Source organism: Macrotis lagotis, chromosome X (assembly GCF_037893015.1).
Source record: "Macrotis lagotis isolate mMagLag1 chromosome X, bilby.v1.9.chrom.fasta, whole genome shotgun sequence".
NCBI classification, from domain to species: domain Eukaryota; kingdom Metazoa; phylum Chordata; class Mammalia; order Peramelemorphia; family Peramelidae; genus Macrotis; species Macrotis lagotis.
The window spans coordinates 552,407,371-552,428,569 of record NC_133666.1 but is presented as its reverse complement, the minus strand read 5'-3'; the positions used below and the strand labels follow the sequence as shown (position 1 = coordinate 552,428,569).

The 21,199-nt window shown below is 35.9% G+C and overlaps 1 protein-coding gene across 1 annotated transcript in view; it reads left to right on the top strand.

Annotated features, from left to right (window-relative positions):
- The window catches only part of NIPAL2 (NIPA like domain containing 2), a 135,629-nt gene that overhangs the window by 48,033 nt on the left and 66,397 nt on the right, over positions 1 to 21,199 (top strand). The window contains exons 2-3 of the mRNA XM_074200498.1: positions 4,985 to 5,053; positions 7,914 to 8,085. Of these exons, the coding sequence (XP_074056599.1) occupies positions 4,985 to 5,053; positions 7,914 to 8,085 (241 nt within the window). The remainder of the gene's footprint in view (positions 1 to 4,984; positions 5,054 to 7,913; positions 8,086 to 21,199) is intronic.

Here is a 21,199-nt window from a genome sequence, read left to right as displayed (position 1 = left end):
TGTTAACAGATATCTTAACCTTTCTGGGTCTCACTTTCTTCTAAAATATTAGGAATGATAAAATAATAATAAAATGGGGAATAGTAGTATCTATATCCTTGCCTTACAGAGGTGTTTTAAGAAAAGTGCCTATAAGACAAATAATGGTGCTAAATGCACTACATTTTTGTATATTTTGAATACTATATAAGTGTCAGCTGCTGTATATCAGGAAAAGTGTTTTAGTAATCAGGTTAAATCATGTAGGAAGATAAGGTAAACAGAGATTATGGTAAAATTAGGATAGAGACTAAACCAGTGTGCTAATTATAGGGAACTCCCTTGTAAAAAAAAAAAAAAAAACTTTCTCTACCAATACAATTTGGCACCTTCCCTGCAAAGTTTCCCAGAGTATCAAGGGGTTAATCAGTTCACCCAGGTCACACAGCCAGCATATTGTCAGAGGTAGAATTTGAACCCACAACTTCCTGGCCAGCTATCTACTCCACTACACAGTGACATTAAAAGGAAATCAACTTTTGACAGTACCTTTTTAAAATTACTGATTTACAAGTTCCAAATAGCCTCTTCTACCCTCACATGCACCAATCTTGCAATGATTCCATGAATAAGAAAAGTGATGAAATGGCAAAGAATTATATCTGCAATCCAACAAGAATATTCTTCCCATCTTTTTTTGGTTATCATATGTAAATTCCAAGATGATCACTCTTGGAAACTGAAGAGTATAAAAGGGATTTTCCCCCCCTCACACCTCCAATATATTTTTATGAAGTACATAGAGATTTGGCAACACTCTACCTATGAAGAGGGAGGGGGAGGTATTGTTTGCAGCCATATGTCACGAGGTGGAGCATACAGGAGGCCAAGCAGGCATTTCAGTAATTCAGTGGAAAAAAAAGATAGTGAGACCAGTTGTTTGATACTGGCCTGTCAACACTAGTTGATAAGAATCCTTAGATATTTGAAACAGTTGCTCTATCATTTCCACCCAGTCAAGGTCTGTTGAAATTCTTTTTTATTTTAAGTTCTTTATATATATTTAAAGATAGATCCAGTCCCTGACAACAGAATAAAATAGTGATTCTTTATCCCCTTTCATTCTCTTCTTCTCTCTCCTAGCCATGGACCCTCTTTGTTGCTGCTGCTCAGTTGTTGTATTTGTGTCTGACACTACCCCCCCCCATTGGGGGGTTTTCTTGGCAAACATACTGGAGTAGTTTGCCATTTCCTTCTCCAACTCATTTTACAGATGAGGAAACTGAGGCAAACAAGGTTAAGTGACTTGGCCAGGATCACATAGCTAGAAAATGTTTGAAGTTGGATTTGAACTCAGGTAGATGAGTCTTCCTAACTCTGGTCCGGGTACTCTATCCACTGCATCACCTAGCTGCCCATCTGAACTCTCTAATTAGAGCCATAACTGATCACTTTTATACTTCAAAGCAGATGCAAAAAAATGCAACATCAAATCAACCTTTTATGATAAATTAAGCTGAAGATCTGACAGGGTGTGACTACTAGGGTTAGCCATTTACAGTGTAGCTGAAATACTACCTGGCACAATGATAGAGTGTATAGAACCTGAAATCAGAAAAAAGAAGATTCCTCTTCTTGGGGTCAAATTCAGTCTCAAAAACTTACTATCTGTGTCACCCTGGGGGCAGATTGGTGCAGGCAGATCCAGTAGGACAGGAGTTCAAATCTATCCTCAGACACTTGTCACTTACTATGTGACTTCAGGCAAGTCACTTAACCCTGATTGCCTCATATCCTGGGCCATCTCCAGTCATCCTGTTTCATATCTGGCCATTGGACCCAGATGGCTCTGGAGTGGAAAGTGAGGCTGGTGACTTAGCATAGCACCCCCTCAGTCAAAATCCAATTCACATGCATGACATCACCTCCCTGATGTTGTGATCTTTTTCCAAAATGAAGGCCAGATAAACCCCATAAACATTATCTGTGACACCATGGACAAGTCACTTAACCCTATTTGCCTTGGTTTTCTCATCTGAAAAATGAGTTGGAGAAGGAAATGACAAATCACTCCAGTGTCTTTGTCAAGAAAACCCCAGATGTGGTCACAAGCACCACTGAACAACAAAAAAGTTAAAATCTTCCTGGAGCTGACCCTCTAAATTTCTGTGTTTTTAGACAGACATTCCTTATTTTGAATTAAAAACTGGAAGAGATCTTTGTGATTCTCTACATAATATCCTCATTTTACAAGTGGGAATACTGTGACCCACAGAGTTTAATTGACTTACTCAAGGTTCCTTAGGGAATCATCAGTGGAACTGACTAGACCAAAGATATACAAACTGACTCACAGACAAGTGCTTTTTTTTATTATTTAGGACTGCTGATTCAATGTGTCATCCCCCATCAAAAACATCTATCTGAGGTCTTAAAGAAAACCTATGGAGAGGATGTTGTTCAACTCAAAAGGATGAATATCTAGTGCTAAAAAATATCCTTTCCCACAGCATCTGAGTATGAAAATGCTTGGGAGCAAGAAGGCTCTCTTTCATCTTCAAAAAGAAGACCTATGGAGAGGATACTATTCAACTCAAAAGAATGAATCTCTAGAGCTAAAAAAATATCATGTCCCACAGCATCTGAGTATGGAGATGATTGGGAGCAAGGAAACACTCCTTCATCATCAAATAAAAGAGTTGACTACCCCTTCCATCTATTAAGTAAGGACAACCCTGCCTAATACCATTTCAACTGCCTGTTGAGTGAGTTACAGGATTTTTTAAAGTAAATTTTTTCCACTCATCATTTTAATTTTATAATTATACAAGATCTCCATAATTATCCTTTCAATATTATGTACTTTTGTGTTCAATACAAATCCCTTCATCATTGAGACTTTAATTTTTAAAAAAAATATTCCTGGCAAATGCACTGGGCTGGAAATAGAAAACATGCAAATAACATATGCAAATTATATTTTGGTTTGCAATGTTGTCTGATACAATAGTACCCAGTGAGAAATAAAATAGTCAAAATTAATGCCAAGAATCTCCATTAGGAAAAGGAATTTTCAGCTGTAGGTATTATATATCTGCTAACAAAGGGGTCCTCATTTTTCTACTTTTCCCTATTTTTAATATCTATGTAACAAAGCCTTAAAATCTTCCAAGTTGTGCTGCATTGTGGAAAGAATTTGCTGTAGTTTTAATCCACCTTTGAAACTCAACAAGCTCTTAAATATTTCAAGAAAATATGTTCTGTGGAAGGGAGAAATCAGAAAGATTATATCCACGGGCATTTATACAAGTAGAATGTCGATCACTCTCCTAATGATTCTACCATAGAGTCATTAAGAAGAGCAACAAATTTGCTCTTCTGAAGTAGGAAGAGTCCATAACTCCCTCTAAATGTGTTCTCTATTATTCAGTTTGTGGTAAAATGTAAGTTGTTTTTAAAGACTTTCTTCCTACAGAGCATCTCATTTGTGCATCTATGTTTTCTCCAGCTCTGTACTGGGGATTATGGGGAGAAAAGACAAATAAATGCCCTTGGCACTGCCTCCAAAAAGCTTTAGTCAAGAAGGAAACATTAATGACAGTCTGTAGTATGGGATGAAGGAAAGGAAAAAAAGAAAAGAAAAAAAAGAAATTTACATGATAATTTTATTATTTATTTTAAAAGAATAGCAAGTTGTATAATTATCTTTTTTCTTATACCATTATGGAAGTGCTTGTTTTATTTCATAAGTTAAAAATAAAATAATTAAGTTTTCAAAAAATTTTAAATAAAGATAAGGAAACATAACCAAAAAAAATGAAACCATAAAGAGAACAAGTGAGGCAGGAATGCATTTTGTTATTGGAAAGTAGGGTAGGAATAATAATAATAATAACCAATTATACTAGCCAACATTTATATAGCACATATTATATACCCAGCCCTGTTCTAAGTTCTTTATAATTATTATTATTACATTTGATCTTCACAATAATCCTGAGAGATAAATGCTATTTTTATTCTCATTTTACAGATGAGGAAACTGAGGTAGAGGTTAAATGACTTGTCCAGGGTCATATAGAGAATGTTGGATATTGGATTTTAATTCAGGTCATCCTGATTCCAGGCTCAGCACCCAAAAATGCTAGCCCTTGGGACATTTAGGTAGGGTAGTAAGGGACAGAGCATAAGGCCTTGGAGTCAGGAGGACCTAAGTTCAAATCCAGACTATAACCCTGGGCAAGTCAGTTAATCCTGATTGCTTCCAAATGAAAAGAAAAAACATAATAATTTTGATAATTTACGTGTTTAAAAAGTTGTCATACAGATGAGAGATTAGACTTGTTCTGCCTGGCTACAAAGGGTGGAAGCTGAATAGATGTAAATTTGCAAATAATGGAAGAAAAAACTTCTTAAACAACAAAAATCCAATTTCAGAAAGTGGTATATTTCTCTTCTCCTGAAAATCTTCAAGGCAGAGGTCAGAAGGCCACTTTTCTGGCATGGCCTAGAAGCTATTGTTCATGCAAAGGTTGGCCTAGATAGTCTTTACATCTAAATTTTACAATTCATCAGAGAAAATGGGAATAAACACTAGACTTGGAGTTGGGAAGATGTGGGGTCAAATTCAGTCTGGGACACTTCTAGTTGAATAATCTCAGACAGATCATTTAAACTCTGGAGCATCACTTGAACTAAGACTTGAAGGAAGCTCAGGAATCCCAGAGTGAGCAGTGAGGAGAGAAAACCCCAATTGGTATGGAGGTGTGGAATTGGATGCTATATGACCTAGAACTCAGAATAGAGTTTAGGGCTTATTTTATGGCTTCATTAAATGAGACACAAAGATCTTGAAACTTCAATATATATGACTTGGCTCATCCTATTTTTTTTTAAACTAAATGACGACAGCAGAACCTACATTCATATTTGAAGCCTGAATTGATTAACCTTTTTCAGAAGAACTCTTACAAGGATTATCCTGTTTTTTAAAACTATTTTACAGATTCACCTCTTTGGTGTATTGCTGGCAGTTACAGGAAACTTAATCATCAGCATTTCACTCAACATACAGGTATGAAAAATATTCTTGTAATTTAATGGTTTTATTTCCTTTAAGTTTTTGCTTCAGTTTCTTTCCCCTACTTTCCTTCTGGGAGTTTATACAGGATATGAAGACTCTGCAAAGTATTCATTTGCAGACCACATGGGTTTTCATTTTTCCTTTTTTTTTAACACTTAAGAAAACTAGGCTAGAACCATATGTTTTTCAATTTTTTTTAGGTAAAATTTATGGAAGGAAAAACAGGGACTTGAATCCAAGCATGAATCAGTTTCTGCATTGAGACCTTGGGCAAGTCAAATGTTCTCTAGGAGGGCTCTCAGTTTTCTCAACTGTAAAGTGAGGCTTGACTGGGATCTTTAAGGTTCCTTCTGGCTCCAACTTTCTGTCCTTCCTGGGACCTCAGTTGCTCAACTTTGAACTAAATATAAAAAAAAAATTACAGACCCATTTAGTGTGCCAGTGTTAACTTGATCCATTCAGTCAATCAAGAACATTTTACCAAACGTCTATTTTGTGTCAGAAATCTGTTAGAGGAAGCAAGGAGGGGGAGAGAACAAATATTTCTAAAGCACCAAATATGTCCAGGAATGGACAATATCTCATTTTGTATCAAAGATTATACAAAGACTAAAAATAGAGCCCCCCAAATCCCTGCTCATAAGAAACTTATTTATATTCAAGCAGAGAAGACAACATACAATGGGAGCATGCCATAGTAAATAGGGTACCAAACTTGAAGTTTCAAATAATTGGTTCTAGCCCCTAGCTCAGATATTGACCCACTGTGTAATGCTGGCCAGGTCACTTAACCTTTTAGTGTCTCAGATTCCACATGTATAAAATGCAGGGGTTGGACTTAGAGGCCTCTAATGACTTTCCTAACTCCTTTCTACACATAAAGATATCCACAAAATAAATACACTACCCATATGAGGCATTTAAATAGAAGATAATTAGGAATGAAAAGGAAGAGACAAGGAGGTGGAGTCTGGGCTTGAAGGAGGGGAGAGATTTCTTGAGATGGTGGCTGCTATATGCTGGTAAATATTTAACAACCAGCTCTCCCACACAAGTTTAAATTTCATCTGCATTATTACCATTTTCTCCATCACTTTTCTAAGTCTAGGAAACTTAGGGGACAATAAAAATAATTTTAAAAAAACCTGATTTGTAGCAATTTTCTGTGCCAGTGTTAACTTGATCCATTCAGTCAATCAAGAACATTTTACCAAGTGCCTATTATGTGTCAGAAATCTTCTAAAGGAGGCAAGGAAGGGGAGAGAACAAGTATTTCTAAAGCACCTAATATGTCCCATGAACTGTGATAAGTACATTACAAATATTATCTCATTTTGTATCTAAGATTATACAAAGACTAAAAAAAAGAGCCCCAAACAATCCCTGCTCACAAGAAACTTACATTCAATCAGGGAAGACAACATGTAATGGGAGCATATTTTAGTAAATAGGGCACCAAACTTGAAGTCTAATTGATTATGGCCAATTTCCAAGGTGGACATGTTCATACTAAAATTTGACAATTGACTCTCAAGATAGTTGGAGCTGGCTCCAGCATACCCTTGAGCCTAGATGAAAAGTGACTGCAATCCAGGCAAGGGGAATGGACACTAAATGGCACAGAAATGGACACTAAAAAGGCACAGAAACAATAGGTGAGAGAGTATTGCAGAATAGATAGAAAGTCAAATTAGCCAAACTGAGGTCAAATTTGCCTTCCTGACTTCTACTTCTTGGACTCTCCCTTTCTTCAGAATGGTATCCTCCCAGCTTCTAGATTTTTGATGTCATTGAATTGTTTCAGTTGTGTCTGGCTTTTCCTATATGGAGTTTCTTTGATAAAGATGATGAAGTGGTTTGCCATTATCTTCTCCAGTTCATTTTACAGATTAGGAAACTGAGAAAAACAGGATTAAGAGATTTATCCAGGGTCACACAATTAGTAAATGTCTGAGGCTGGATTTAAACCCATGACATTGAGTCTCCTTAGCTCCTGGTCTAGAACCCCTATCCATTGCACTACTTGGCTATCCCATATAGCTATTAGATACTTGACCCTCCCTCTATACTGTATATATCATATAGGTACCTAATTTTTTTACATATTGTCATTTTACATATTGTCAGATATAAGCATCTTTAAGGGATGATTTTTGTCTTTCTTTCTACTTCCAGTATTTGGCATTTTGACTAACATAGAGTAAGTTTATTTATATGTTTGTTGACCATATAGTGAAATAAGAAGTAACTTATGGTGAGGGTGAAAAGATAGATTGTGAAAGTGCTTTAAAAGTCAAATAAAGGAGTTCAAATTTTTATCATAATCAGGAGCTCCCTAATATTGAGTAGGTTGGTAATATATATATATATATATATATATATATATATATATATATATACTTAAGGAAAATAATAATTTTGGTAGAAATGTGGAGAATGAATTGAAGTAGGGAGAAACTTAAAGGCAGGGAAATCAGGAAACCATTGATAGTTGAGAAGTGATGAGGGTCTAATGGAAAGAGCCCTAGGCTTGAAATCAAGAAAGATCTCACGTCTAACCCTATTTTTCACGCTTCCTAGTTGAGTGATCATAGGAAAGTAATCACCTCTCAGAGCCTCAGCATCTTCATGCGTAAAATTATACCTATCTCATGGAATTGTTGTGGAGCAAGCACTCTGGAAAACTCCTAAAAAGCTTGAGAAATTTCAGTTGTTACCATTCAAGAAATAGTAAACATGTAAAATATTCCTTTTTTCCATAATCACATCTACAGCCACCTTTTAAAAAATTGATGGAAGATGTTTTCTATTTGTGACAAGTGTTTTTATTTATATTCCTAATTCTATCCAGAAATATTCTCACCTTAAATCAGCACATCAAGGAAGCCAAAAGCCCTATTTCCGAAGTATCTTGTGGTGGTGTGGGAGTCTCCTGATGGCAATTGGGGAGACAGGAAACTTTGCAGGCTATGGATTGGCACCTATTACCCTTATTGCACCATTGGGTTGTGTGGCTGTTGCAGGTAAGACTTTTTTTTTATATTTTGAAAGAAAAGTTTTCTCTGGCAGAAATCATCCCTGTTCAGGAGGATCATAGCCTTTGATTTCTGGGTTAATGGTGTTTACCTTTGAATTGATTGATGATGTTGAATTATGATTGCACATTGAGTGACCAGTTATAGATGAATTTATTTCTCATAGAATCCCTGAGTCAACTTATAAAGGACCTTTGGGGTCATCTAGTTAGATCAGAAGAACATAAAATAGAGCTGAAAATAATTTAATCTAACTCCCTTATTTTCTAGATGAAGAAACTGAAACCCAGAAAGGTGAACAAGGAAATGTCAGAGGCAGAATTTGAATGCAAGACCTATAACTCCATAGCATTCATGATAACCAGATAGACCTCCAGTCTATACCCAAAGACCTTTAGTGTTACAGATCTGATTGTGTTATGAAGAAGTCTGCTCTTCTGGGGGCAGCTAGGTGACTCAGTAGATACATGCTGGACCTAGAGTCAGGAAGACCTGAATTTAAATTCAACCTCAAAAACTTACTTTGTGACTTAGGGTAAGTCACTTAACCTGTTTGCTTCTATTTCCTCAGCTATAAAATGGGAATAATATTAGCACTAACTTCCCAGGCTTGTTATGAAGATCATACAAGTTAATAAAGTTTCTAGCAGCCTTTAAATAGCACATAGTAAGTGCTATCTATCTATCTATTTATTTATCTATACACACACACCATATATATATATATATATATATATATATATATATATATACATTTATTAGCTATTTTTATTGTTATGGCAACTAAATGGCACAGTGGATAGAGCACTAACCAAAAGTCAGCAAGACCTGAGTTCAAATGTGACCTCAGATGCTGAGTAGTTATATGACTCTGGGCAAGTCACTTAACCCTGTTTGCCTTAGTTTCTTCATCTGTAAAATGAGCTGGAGAAGGAAATAGTAAATCATTTCAGTATCTTTGCCAAGAAAACTCCAAATGGATCACAAAGAATACACAACTGAAATGGTTGAACAAAACCAACAGTAATTATTATTATTATTGGAATAATTCAGGAAAATTCTTCTTTTATATTTAGTTTGCTTTCCTGGGAAGCACAGGAGCTAATTAGAATAAATTTATTGGCTCTTTATTTTTAAATTAAATGTTTTATTTAAAAGTTAACATTGAACATCAATGTAATCAATACTATTTGAGAAACAGCATGATAACATAAAAAGAGTACTGAACGTGAAGCCATAGGATGTAACCTCAAACCTGGTTCTGCCAGGTGCTTCAGTTAGAACATCAGACCTGGAGTCAGGAAGACTTGAGTCCAAATCCAATCTCAGAAACATACTGATGTGTAATCCTAGACAAGTCACTTAACCCCAATTGCCTCACAAAAAAAGATTACCCCTTTCTCCTACCATCCCAAGTCTTTATAAAATCATGGTCTTAGAGAGGAAGGAACTTCACAAATCAACTGATCTAACTCCCTCATCTCACATGTAACAAAACTAGAGAAACTAAAATTATTCAGGTGGAAAGTGAAAGCCCTAGGATTTGAACACCAGACTTCTGATTCAGAAGCCATAAGATTTCCGTACTATACCAGAGATACCCAGGAAAGGGAGGTAGAAAAAAGCAGACTAAACATCCGCAGTTCCTAAAATTTATGAGGTTTCAAGTCTCCTTATCATTGTTTTTTTTTCATAGTCACCCTTCTTATCCATCATTATTCATGAAACATAATAGAATTTTTAATTGAACTTTCTGGTGTTACATTTAAAATTCAAATTTAATTTTTTCCATCCGTTATGTCCCTGGTTTATTTTCTGTCAGTGAAACTAAATAGGTTGGTTTCATGGTCTGATTTTCAGTTTCTGATTCTTGGAAATTAACATCAGCATCATTCGTGAAATAGTTACAAAAATCCCTTGCATCAAAATTAAGCAATTATTTCACTTCATGTTAGGTTTTGTTAAACCAGGTTTAAATTTTAAACATATTGGAACCGTACTGCTTGAACATTCAAAACTATTCCTCCCTGCGTATATCTTGATGTCACTTTTTATTAGGTCAGGAAAATTTGAAATTGGCCATGTTGTGATGGTTATAGTGTAGTTTCTAAATCCTTTTCTTTCAAAGAGTTTCATCTGTGATCATTTGAAGTGATTTTCCAAGCACCCTAATAAGGGAAAATGAAATGTCTCTAAATGTCAAAAGAGAAAATTTGTTCCCTAAGCCCACTTCAAGTCAACAACTTCTTCTGAGGTTTCTCTGCATCTGCTGCCATGGAAACCTTGTATTTCTAAATCTCTATAAAATTTACAGCCTTCTTTGATATGGTAACAAACCAAGAGAAATGGCTTCTGCCTTCTGTTAAGAAAGAAATGAAAAAATGTGGCAATGCATCTTGATTTTAAAATCTTTAAAATGTTTTTTATATACTATTGTATTGCTGGTGAAGAGAATTTCATTCGACTCTCTAAAGCAAAATTCAATCCAGACTTGAATCACTTGGATAAATACACAGCTTACCTAATAAGTTATTATTTATGAGCATTCTGATTGAAAGAATAAATTAGGGCATTTCTCACTTGCTCTATCCTTTTGCTCCTAGGCAACCGAATACCCTTGACATTTTTTTTTTTCATTCAAAGAACCTCAGAAACGAGAAATGAAAAAATGTTTTATTGTCAGCCTTGGTGCTTCTCCAAACTACATCTCTTCTTGAAATGTTGTGTGGGGGCTTTCAGTGATAGAATTCTTTTTGCTTGTTAGGAGCAGCTTATTGTGGTGGAGTGCCAGCCTCAGAACTAGGAAAATATGAGCTCTAGTTCAATGTGTGACTCATACTAGTTGGGTTACCCTGGACAACTTATCACACCTCTCACAGATCTGGGAAACTCTAAAACTAAATGAATGATGAACAAGATGTGGAACTACATTGGCAGAAGTTTCCTCAAATTAAAAATATATGTGTATATATATATATATATGCTTGTGTATTACATATATGTGAATATATGCCAAAGTATATTACATGTACACATGCATATAAAACATATAAAGATGTAATACATACATACATACATACATACATACATGTGTGTGTGTGCTATAGCTAGATGGTATAGTGGACAGTGTCCTAGACCTGGAGTCGGGAAGACTCATTTTCCTGAGTTCATATATGGCCTCAGACTCTTACTATCTGTGTGACCCTGGGTAAGTCACTTAAACCTATTTGCCTCAGTTTTCTCATCTCTGAAAATGAGCTGGAGAAGAAAATGATACACTACTCCAATATCATTGCCAAGAAAACCAATTAGGGTCACGAAGATGCAACCAAACAGTTACTGAACAACAAATCACACATATATGTGTCCATATTAATAAAACAATATATAATTCCCTGTGCTTAATGTGAGGAAGAAATATGGTATGGTGGCGAAAGCTTCAGATTTAAAGTCAGACAATCTAGATTTAAATCTTAGATCATGTACATTCTGTAACCTATATGACCTTGGACAAGTATTTTAACCTCTCTGACATTTCTTTAGTTACCTCTTTCTAAAGAGAAGGGATTGGGTGACTAGATGAGAGTTATCAGATGCTTCAAGGCTGTTTGCCACTTACACCACTCCCTAGGACTACCTGAACCAGATTAAAATGTAATTGAAAAGAATTTAATAAAATAAATAAAAATGAACTTAAACTTAAATCACAATACTTTTCAAACCTGTCAATATGCCCCCTGCAAGGATCATTATAATCAGCTTAATATACTCCATTTTTATTTGAGTTTGATAACCATTGGACTAGATAATTTCATATACTGAGTGTTTTAATTAATTTTGGTTTGCTCAGTTGGATATTTGTGACCAAGGAAAGGCATGCATTTTGATAAGTCAAGGGTAGGACTGCAAAAAGAGTCAAAGAATGTTACAGATGAGGAAACGAGGCATAGAAAAATGAAATGACTTGCCCAAAGTCACAATGGCAAAGACAGGAGTAGAATAGGTAGCACTAAAACCCAGATGCATATCAACAAACATTAAAATTCTCCAAAAGTAGGATTAATTTCCCTTGGAAACCGAGTGTCCTCCATTTAGGAACTATTTAAACAAAGGCTGGATAACAGATTATTGGAAACATTGTAGAAGGGGGTTTTGGTCAGAATAGATGGCCTCTGAGATCTCTTCCAGATTTCAGATTCTTTGATTGTCACAATTTAAAGAGGACTATTTAAGAGTTAGGAAGCAGGTCTTTTCCAAAAAGGGACACCTCATTTCTCTAGGAGCATCGCATTTCTAGGTTAGGAGGATTATATGGAGAAAGAAAAAAGGCAGATCAGCTTGAGAATGCAGACTAAATGGTAGTAGTAGTGACTGTCCAGTGTGTTGGGGACAGGCCAGAAAGAAAAGATTAGGCAGCTAGTTGGCACCATGGATAGTTGTGGGGTTTTTTTTGACACATATCTTAATGTGTCATTATGAAGCCACTTATATAATTAAATTTGGTATTAAGTATATCTTTAATGAATAGTATAGTTTTCAAAGTCTAGCCTTGATTATGTTTTCCAAAGTTTTTCTTTTTTATTTTATTTTAAAAAATTTAATATAATTTTTAGTTTTAGTCTTGAATTCTCTCTCTCTCTCTCTCTCTCTCTCTCTCTCTCTCTCTCTCTCTCTCTCTCTCTCTCTCTCTCTCTCTCCCTACTGTCCCTCCCTTATCCATTGAGAAGGCAAGAAATACAATAGCCATTATACATGTGAAATTGCACAAAACGTATTTAGTGGAGAATCCTGGATTTAGGGTCAGAAAGACCTAAATTCAAATACCTAATTTTCCTAATTTTTAACCTTGATCTGCCTCAGTCTCCTCATAAATGAGGATACTAATAGAACCTATCTCATAGGTTTGTTGTGAATATCAAATGAGATATATTATTAAAGCCCTTATTATACCTGTATTTAATAGATTCATGTTTCCTTCTTTCCACATCCACATGAATAAAGATTCTGGGGACTGGTTTTCCTGGGGAAGGATGTATTTCAAGAAGTATTATGTTAGGGCAGCTAGGCGGCACAGTGGATACAGTACTGGTCCTAGAAGTCAGGAGGACCTGAGTTCAAATTTGATCTCAGACACTCAATAATTACCTAGCTGTGTGACCTTGGGCAAGTCACTTAACCCCATTTCCTTGCAGAAACTTAAAAAAAAAGAAGTATTATGTTGTTTCAACATGGATAATGTATTTAAACCATAGTCATGGAGATACTGTCCCACAAATGTACAGTCCCCAGGAATAATGGATAAAGTACAGTAGAGATTCTAGAGACATGGTCTCTAAGCTAGAAATAAAGATAATCATAGGTAAGATAAGCACAGAGACAAGACATATAATTGGAGGGGAGAACACTTTACTGGTTTTAAGCTAATATTACACCCTTGTTCTTCATGAATGTGTTCAGGAAGACCTGAAGTTGGGTTTAAATTCAAATCTTCCTGACTCTAGGCTGGGCACTCAATTCATTGTGTCTTCTTAGCTGCCCATGATTTTATCACCTGAGCAAATAATAGACGTGATTTCTTTATACAAGATGTCCCAAAAGTCTAAGTGCAATTTTAAGCTTTAATAGATTTAATTTCTTGAAACTGAGCACAAACTTTTGGGACAATGTATATGTGATGATAGAATGCATTGGGAAATGCTATTGTAGAAATGTTGTACAGAGCTGCAGTTCAGCTACTTTGTCTCTTCTTCATGTTAGAGAGTTTCCTGAGGCACTGAGCATTTTAATGACTTGCTCCTATATATCAACATTTTAATGACTTGCTCCTATATATTCAAACCTGAACCCAGGTCTTCCCAATTCCAAGTCATCTCTCTATCTACTATGCTATATTGCCCCCCAGAGGAAAGAAGAATAATAACCAACACTTACATGATGTTTTGAAGTTTGCAAACAAAATATAAGCTAAACATTTTTCTTATTTAAGCCTTCTATCAATCCTACAAGGTAGGCACTATTATACCAGTTTTATAGTTGAGGAAACTGAGTCTTGGGGAGGTTCAGCAACTTATCTGTTGTCACATAGCTAGTCAAGTCTTAGAGGAGGTTTTCTTGAATTTGGTCCAGCATGTCATTTACTACCATTCTATTAAAAAAAATTCTCCAGCAAATGCTAGGTCACTTTTTATAGATACCTAAAGTGTATATATAATTTAATCCTGAGAGATTCATTCATAAAAATTCATATTACATGAAATACATTAATTAAACTACTTTTCTAGGGATTGAATTATTTTCTTGAAACAAACCCCTATTCTAATTCACCATAACAGTATGTAGTCTTTATTAGCAGTAGTACTGAAAATCAAATGTATTTTAGATTCCCAATAGCACCTACCTCCCAGGATTGTTGTGAGCATCAGATGAAAGATATTTCTAAAGTGTACCATTTCTGACACATAATAGAAACTTTTATAAATGCTCACTCTCTTCTCTCTCTTCCCTTTCTCTTCTCCCACTATTTTGCTATTAAAATAAGAAAGCAGTATAATATAGTAGAGGCAGCCAGCAACCTCAATAGGTAGAGCATTGGACCTGGATTTAAGAAGACCTGAATTCAAATCCATCCTTAGAATTTTCCTAGCTATGTGACCCCAGGCAAGTCATTTAACATCTTCCTGACAAAACTGATCCACTGGAAAAGGAAATGGGAAACTACTACTGTATCTTTGCCAAGAAAAATCCCAAATGGTGCCATAAAGTGTTGGTCACAACTGGAACAGCCAAACTACAAAATAATATATAATGGACAGTAAGAAAACTTGGATTCAAATTTGACCCTGGTATTTTTCAGCTATGTTATTTATTAGTCAAGTGATTTCACCTATCCCAGTCCTGCTTTCCTCCTCTTTAAAAATGAAGATGCCATCTCCTGTACAAGGTCTTTGGACCAAATGAGATTGAATATATGAGAGTACTTTGCAATCCTATTGCTTACATTTAAGTTTTTATTAATGAGAAAGCACTGGTTATCATGTGAAATCTCATTCTAACCAACTCTCTAGAGGCATCCCCATTCTTTGTGGTAGAATTCTCTTAAGTCACTGGACTGATTCGGAATATGATTGGATTGAGTTAAACATAAGGGAATGGGCTTCCTCGACAAGGAGATGAGAAGGGGAGGAGAAGGGACAGATGCCTAACAGGTCTTTTCCATCTCTTTATTTCTGCAGCATTATGGTTTTTGCCCAAATTGGAAATCATGATGTGGAATATATGTTGTTTTATGTATTTCTCCTGGTTGGTTGTTCCGTGGTGGAGCTGTAAACTAAAATGGGCCTGTAATCCATTAGATGATGGTCACAGGACAGCCAAAAAGCCCTTGTGAGACCTTTTTCAGAATTCCAGAGATGCTGTCTCAAGCTGAAACTTTCTTCTCCAAGATTTTTATTAGAAACAAATGAAAGCAAACATAAACAGACCAATGAATGGGTGACCTGTAAAGTTACATGATCCTGGATGCAGGCTAATTATCCATGTCCTTTGAGAACACCATGCTTGGTGCCAGCCTGGATGCGTTCTTTAGAACTCTCAAAACCTCACCGGATGCTTGTTCCAGGGACACTTGACATGGAAGCTTAATTTAATGTTGGAAATATGCAGTTCCCCTCCCTTTCCTCGGTGGTTTGCCATGCTGTCTGGTTTAGCACATTTGTCCCCAAACCAGCTTAAGTTAAATGTCCAGGATAAAATTTTTATTCTGCAGTTAATCACGCACACCCAGCATGAGGCATTCTTTAGTTGTGGAGTTAGTTGCCGAAAATAGCAAAACTTCTGAAAAGCTTTATCTAGGACTCCATATTTTGGCTGACTTTTTTTAAGCTCCTGAAAAGTGCTTTCTATAGAAGTTACAATGAATAAATAGAATGCTGTCAATTTAGTAGAATGGTGACAAGGACTTGGTTCTTTACTTTTATTCCAAGATAAAAGATGAATTGTTTGCAAAGTTTTTGCAGAAAAGTCGACTAAATATATAGTCCATGCCATAGAGAGAGTAGTTTGAAGGGACTGGAAATGTTTAACTTGCAGAAGAGAAGCCTCAGAGGGAACATGGGAACTATCTTCAAATATCTGAAAGACTGTCATGTGGAAGAGGGATTTGGCTTATTCCATTGTGTTTCAGAATGAAGAAGTGGGAGCAATGGGTAATATCCTCCTAATTTCCTTCTGTTGATTATTTACGATTTATTCTGTATATAGCATATTGTATTAGATATCTGCATATTGTTCCACCCATTGGACTGCGAGCTCCTTGAGAACAGGAACTTTATTTTATCTTTCTTTGTTAACACAGTGCCTTATACAATAAATGTTTATTGACTGACTGATATAAGGAAGAACTTCCAAGCAATCAGAGCTATCCAAAAATAGAATAAGTTGCCTTGGAAAGTAGTGGGATTCTCCTCCCTGGAACTCTTCAAGCAAAGACAAGATTTTTGTTTGTCCTTCATTTAAAAAAAAAATTATCTAAGGCAATGGGATTAAGTGACTTGCCCAAGGCAATTATTAAATGTCTGAGGCCAGGTTTGAACGGAGGTTTTACTGACTCCAGGGCCAGTGCTCTAATCACTGCACCATCTACCTGTCCCATGTGCTTCATTTTTAAATCATGGTCCCAGTTCCAAAATAACAACAAAATAGAACTGGGGTCCAATTTCATTATTCCTAGTATCCAGGTGACTTAGACTTGCTTTGAACATACTATGCCAGACTAGAATCACATTCTACAGGGTTTTCTTTCCCCACTGATCCACCAAACCTGTTCTCTTGGCTGTGCTTTCTCTAGGTAGTAGGTGGCAACAGTGATAATCTTATTCATGCATTCATATGTATTATTAATTAGATGATGAGATATTTGGTTACCAATGACATCACAGGCAATGTTTTGACTTGCTGTGAATTGAATTTAAGTGAGGCAGAATTGTATAAATTTATTGACTTCAGTTTGTCCTCCAGAGCCAAAGACCAGTGACAAGACAAAGTCAGGACAACTGGTGATGACCTGGAGTATGGTGGATGACCTTGATGTCTTCCATGTCCGACCAAGCTCTAAGCACTACAGTGCCTGCTTCTGCCATCTTCATGGCCATTAGAAGAAATTGTTCTCCTTGTTTCTTTTACTTAATATGGATTGAATCCCTTCCAACTCTGAAATTCTGTGAATCTGTATAGGAGGTCGTATTTTATTTTGATAGGTAAATTACCAAAGAATAGTGGTAAATCTCAGCTCCTTCAGTGAATGATTAGTGGTCCTAGTTTTCCATGATTTTTTGCCATGAATTCCATGGCATTTTCATTTCTGCCCATTTGGGTGGCACAGGCAATCTCTGTGTGTGCATGACTACATTTTCTAAAGCTGCATTACGCCCAAAAAATCCTAACTTGATTAAAATGTATTCTCATTTTAGAATGCATTTTAATTGACTTCATTTCTTCCTAACGGCCTAAATTTGAAACAAGGGAATGAATGATATTTATGGAGCAGTACATAAATAAAATTAAAGTTGATTGGGCCTGTAAGTATGTTCAGTGTGCTAGAGTATTTGAAGTTTGATTGTGGTTGACATGAAAGTGTTTCGTGGTTAACTTCTCAGCAGCACACTGAAGTCCCTATTATAAGTGGTCAGAAACCGCAAGCGAGATATTTACATGTAGGAGCTATTTGTAGCATCATTACATAAATATGTTCTTTTCGTTTCAGGGGGTATTTTTTCAAAAGAAGGTTTTTTTGGCTTTCACAATTCAGCTTTGTCTTTTGCTTTCTCAGATTCTAAACAATAAACTGAAATAGCATTAAATGAACATCAATGAGATTTTCATCAAAACTCTTAGCAAAATGGACTCTAAGCCCCTTGTTTCTTAACATTCTTTAATATCTTTAATATCTGAGTTAAAATAAGTGAACATGTTTAAAATTTAGGTAAAAATTTCCCTTCTAAACAGACTTGCACCAAATGCATGAAAACAGTTGCTAAAATCACATTATAGATATGATAGAGAGAAAAAGAGAGTAAGATAGAGATAGATAGATAGATAGATAGATAGATAGATAGATAGATTTTAAATTTTGGATATCTGTAATTAGAGGTACATGAACTGTATCTTGTCACCTGAAAATTCCCAGAAAAAAAAACTTCCTATTACAGTCTTAATCCCACCTATCTCAATTGAGAACTTTAATCTCTCCCTTTAACCAAAAAGATTGAAGCTATTTATTGAGAATACCCCCTTTCTCTTCATCTCACATCACTCTAATATCATCCCCAACTATGATTTCCTTCATTCCAGTCTCTCATCAGGACTAGATGATCTTTTTGCTTGCCTGAGTTTCTCTCTCTCTCTCTCTCTCTCTCTCTCTCTCTCCATATACATATATATATATACATATATATATATATATATATATATATATATATATATACCTTTGATCCTATCCTCTCCTATCTTCCTCAGCAAACTATCTCCTCTCTCTCTTTTCAATCTTTACTTTCTCTGATTTTCTCTTTCTCTGCCACCTACAAGTACAACCATGCATCTGCCATCTAAACTACTAATCCTTCTGAATCAAAGAAGACCACACCAACCAACCAACTAACCAAGTGATTAGTGGTGTGAGTTGCCCAATTAGGTTTCTTACAGTGAGGGGTATGCCATACAAGACAGCCTTCTCAATTGCCTTTACCAGAGTCATTCCACCCCATAGCCTGATTAATAGGAAACAGGACTACTGGAGACAACAGACTACTAGAAGTCTGGCTGCTGTAGGAGTCTCTTGACCTTAAATTGGTTTCACTTCCTCCCATGTCATTGAGGTACCATGGTGCATCATTGATGCCAAGCAAGAACTAGCATGTGATATCTGGCAACAGAATGTGGGCAACCCAGTAAATCCTAATTTGTCACTCAATGGACTAATCATTAGAATAACTTGACTACCTTAAGAGAGTTTCCCATCTAAAACAAACAAAAACCCTCACTCCATCTGACCTTTCCCACTGGCTATCATCTTTTATCTCTCCCCATTTCTCAGTTAAACTCCTGGAAAAATCCATCTTTACATAGTGTCTCCACTTTTCCTTTTTTCACTCTCCTCTAAACTCTCTGCAGTCTGGTTTTCTACTTATCCAATGAACTCCTCTCTCCAAATTTACCAAGGATCTCTTAATGAATTGTCCAATCTAATGGTCTCTTCTCAATCCTTATCTTTTTAAAAAATTAATTATTTTCAATTATATATAAATACAATTTTAACGTTAGTTTTAAAAAAATTTTGGCTTTCAAACTCTCTCTTTCTCTTATTACTCTCCTCCCCCCTTCTTTGAGAAGGCAAGCAATTTGCTATAGATTACACACAGGCAGTCATGCAAACATATTTCCATATTAGTCATGTTGCAAAAGAAAACAGAAAAAATAAAGTAAAAAAATATGCTTTGATCTTAATTCAGACTCCATCAGTCCTTTCTCTAGAGGTGGATCTCATTTTTAATCATAAATCCTTCAGAATTGTCTTGGATCATTGTACTGCTGAGAACAGCTAAGAATCCTCATCTTTCTTGACCTCTCTGTAGCATTTGACATTATAGATCCCCTTCAATTTGGGCTCTATACTCAAAGTTTTTCCAACTTGGCAGAACTTGCTAAACAAAACTGGCTTTCTACTGACTTAGGCTTTGGGAACCCAAAGTCACCTCACCTCCCATGTTAGAATGAAATATTACAGTAACATTATAAAGGAGCATGAGAATTAAGCAGCTATTTTCTTCATGTCCAAGGTCTTTCAGATGTTTCTGATCATGTCCTCAATAGGGGTGTCAGAGGAGAGATTAGGTATGTTTGGTACAAACTAGGGGAGTAAGTTGGACATAAACCAGGAAAAACCACTATTTCAAAAGTGGAAGGATGAAACATGAATTCAAGGATGAGACTTTTTTAGAATAGGAAATTTGTTTTACTTGACTCTGATATTTGTTATAAGTTTTGTTTTCTTTTTTAATTAGGAAAGGGAAAGAAAAGGAAATACAATTATATAACACCACCTATGTCAATAATCAATATACATTTATTAAGCACCTGTTATATGCTAGACACTGTGCTAAGTCCTGGGGATTCAAATACAGAAAAAAGAAAAATAGTCCCTACCCTCAAGGAACTTACATTCTAATGAGTAAAGACAAAACACAAAAGGAAAAGAGGAGAGGAAGTACTATAAAATTCAGTCAGAGAAGTATCAAAGTAGTAAAGGCAGGTAAAAGTATGAAAATATCTGAGTTGAGTTCTCTCCTTAAATTGAGGTTTGGATTTCATGGCCCCACCCTCCAATCAGAGAGATCAAAGGTAGAATTACCAGGGCAAGACTGATGACATCTGGGTTATCACAATAATGAGATATAGGAAATTTCAACCTTCAGAAGCTAGGATAGAACACTTTGAGATGTCCAGAACTTGCTCTCTCTCATGTATCCTGATTTTGCTTGTTTGACTTTTGTTTAGGTTATCGTTTGAAAATCTGAGCCTGACTCCAGATTAAGTGCTGTTGGTCTTGATTTCTATCCTCAGATTGCTAATGGGAACTCCTTGAAGGAAGAGGCCAGATCATTTTTATCTTTGAATCCTTGGTGCTAACCACTGAGTGTCAAGTCTTTATGCACATGGATGGATGGATGGATGGATGGATGGATGGATGGATGGATGGTTCAGTGAAGTGCCTCTTTAAAGTGAGCACCTGACTCTGAAGGGAAGAGACTCTTTACTATAGGATCTAATTACATTATGTTTACTAAAGTTGATCTCTCTGTGAAATACAGCAAGAGGGTAGTTAAATACCATTTAATAAATAACTCCATGGGAGTCTAGTTTTGCCCTGGAGAAAATATCAGAGGATTGTTGTTTGTTGATGTTAATTATTTCTTTTGTCCCCTTTCCTTAAGGAGATTAGTAGCACATTCCTTCCCATTGCCATGTGGTATGGTGTAATGGAACAACCGACTCTAAAGAAAAAGATATCTTTTAATAAATCTCCTTTAAGTACCTAAGTCTTTATTTT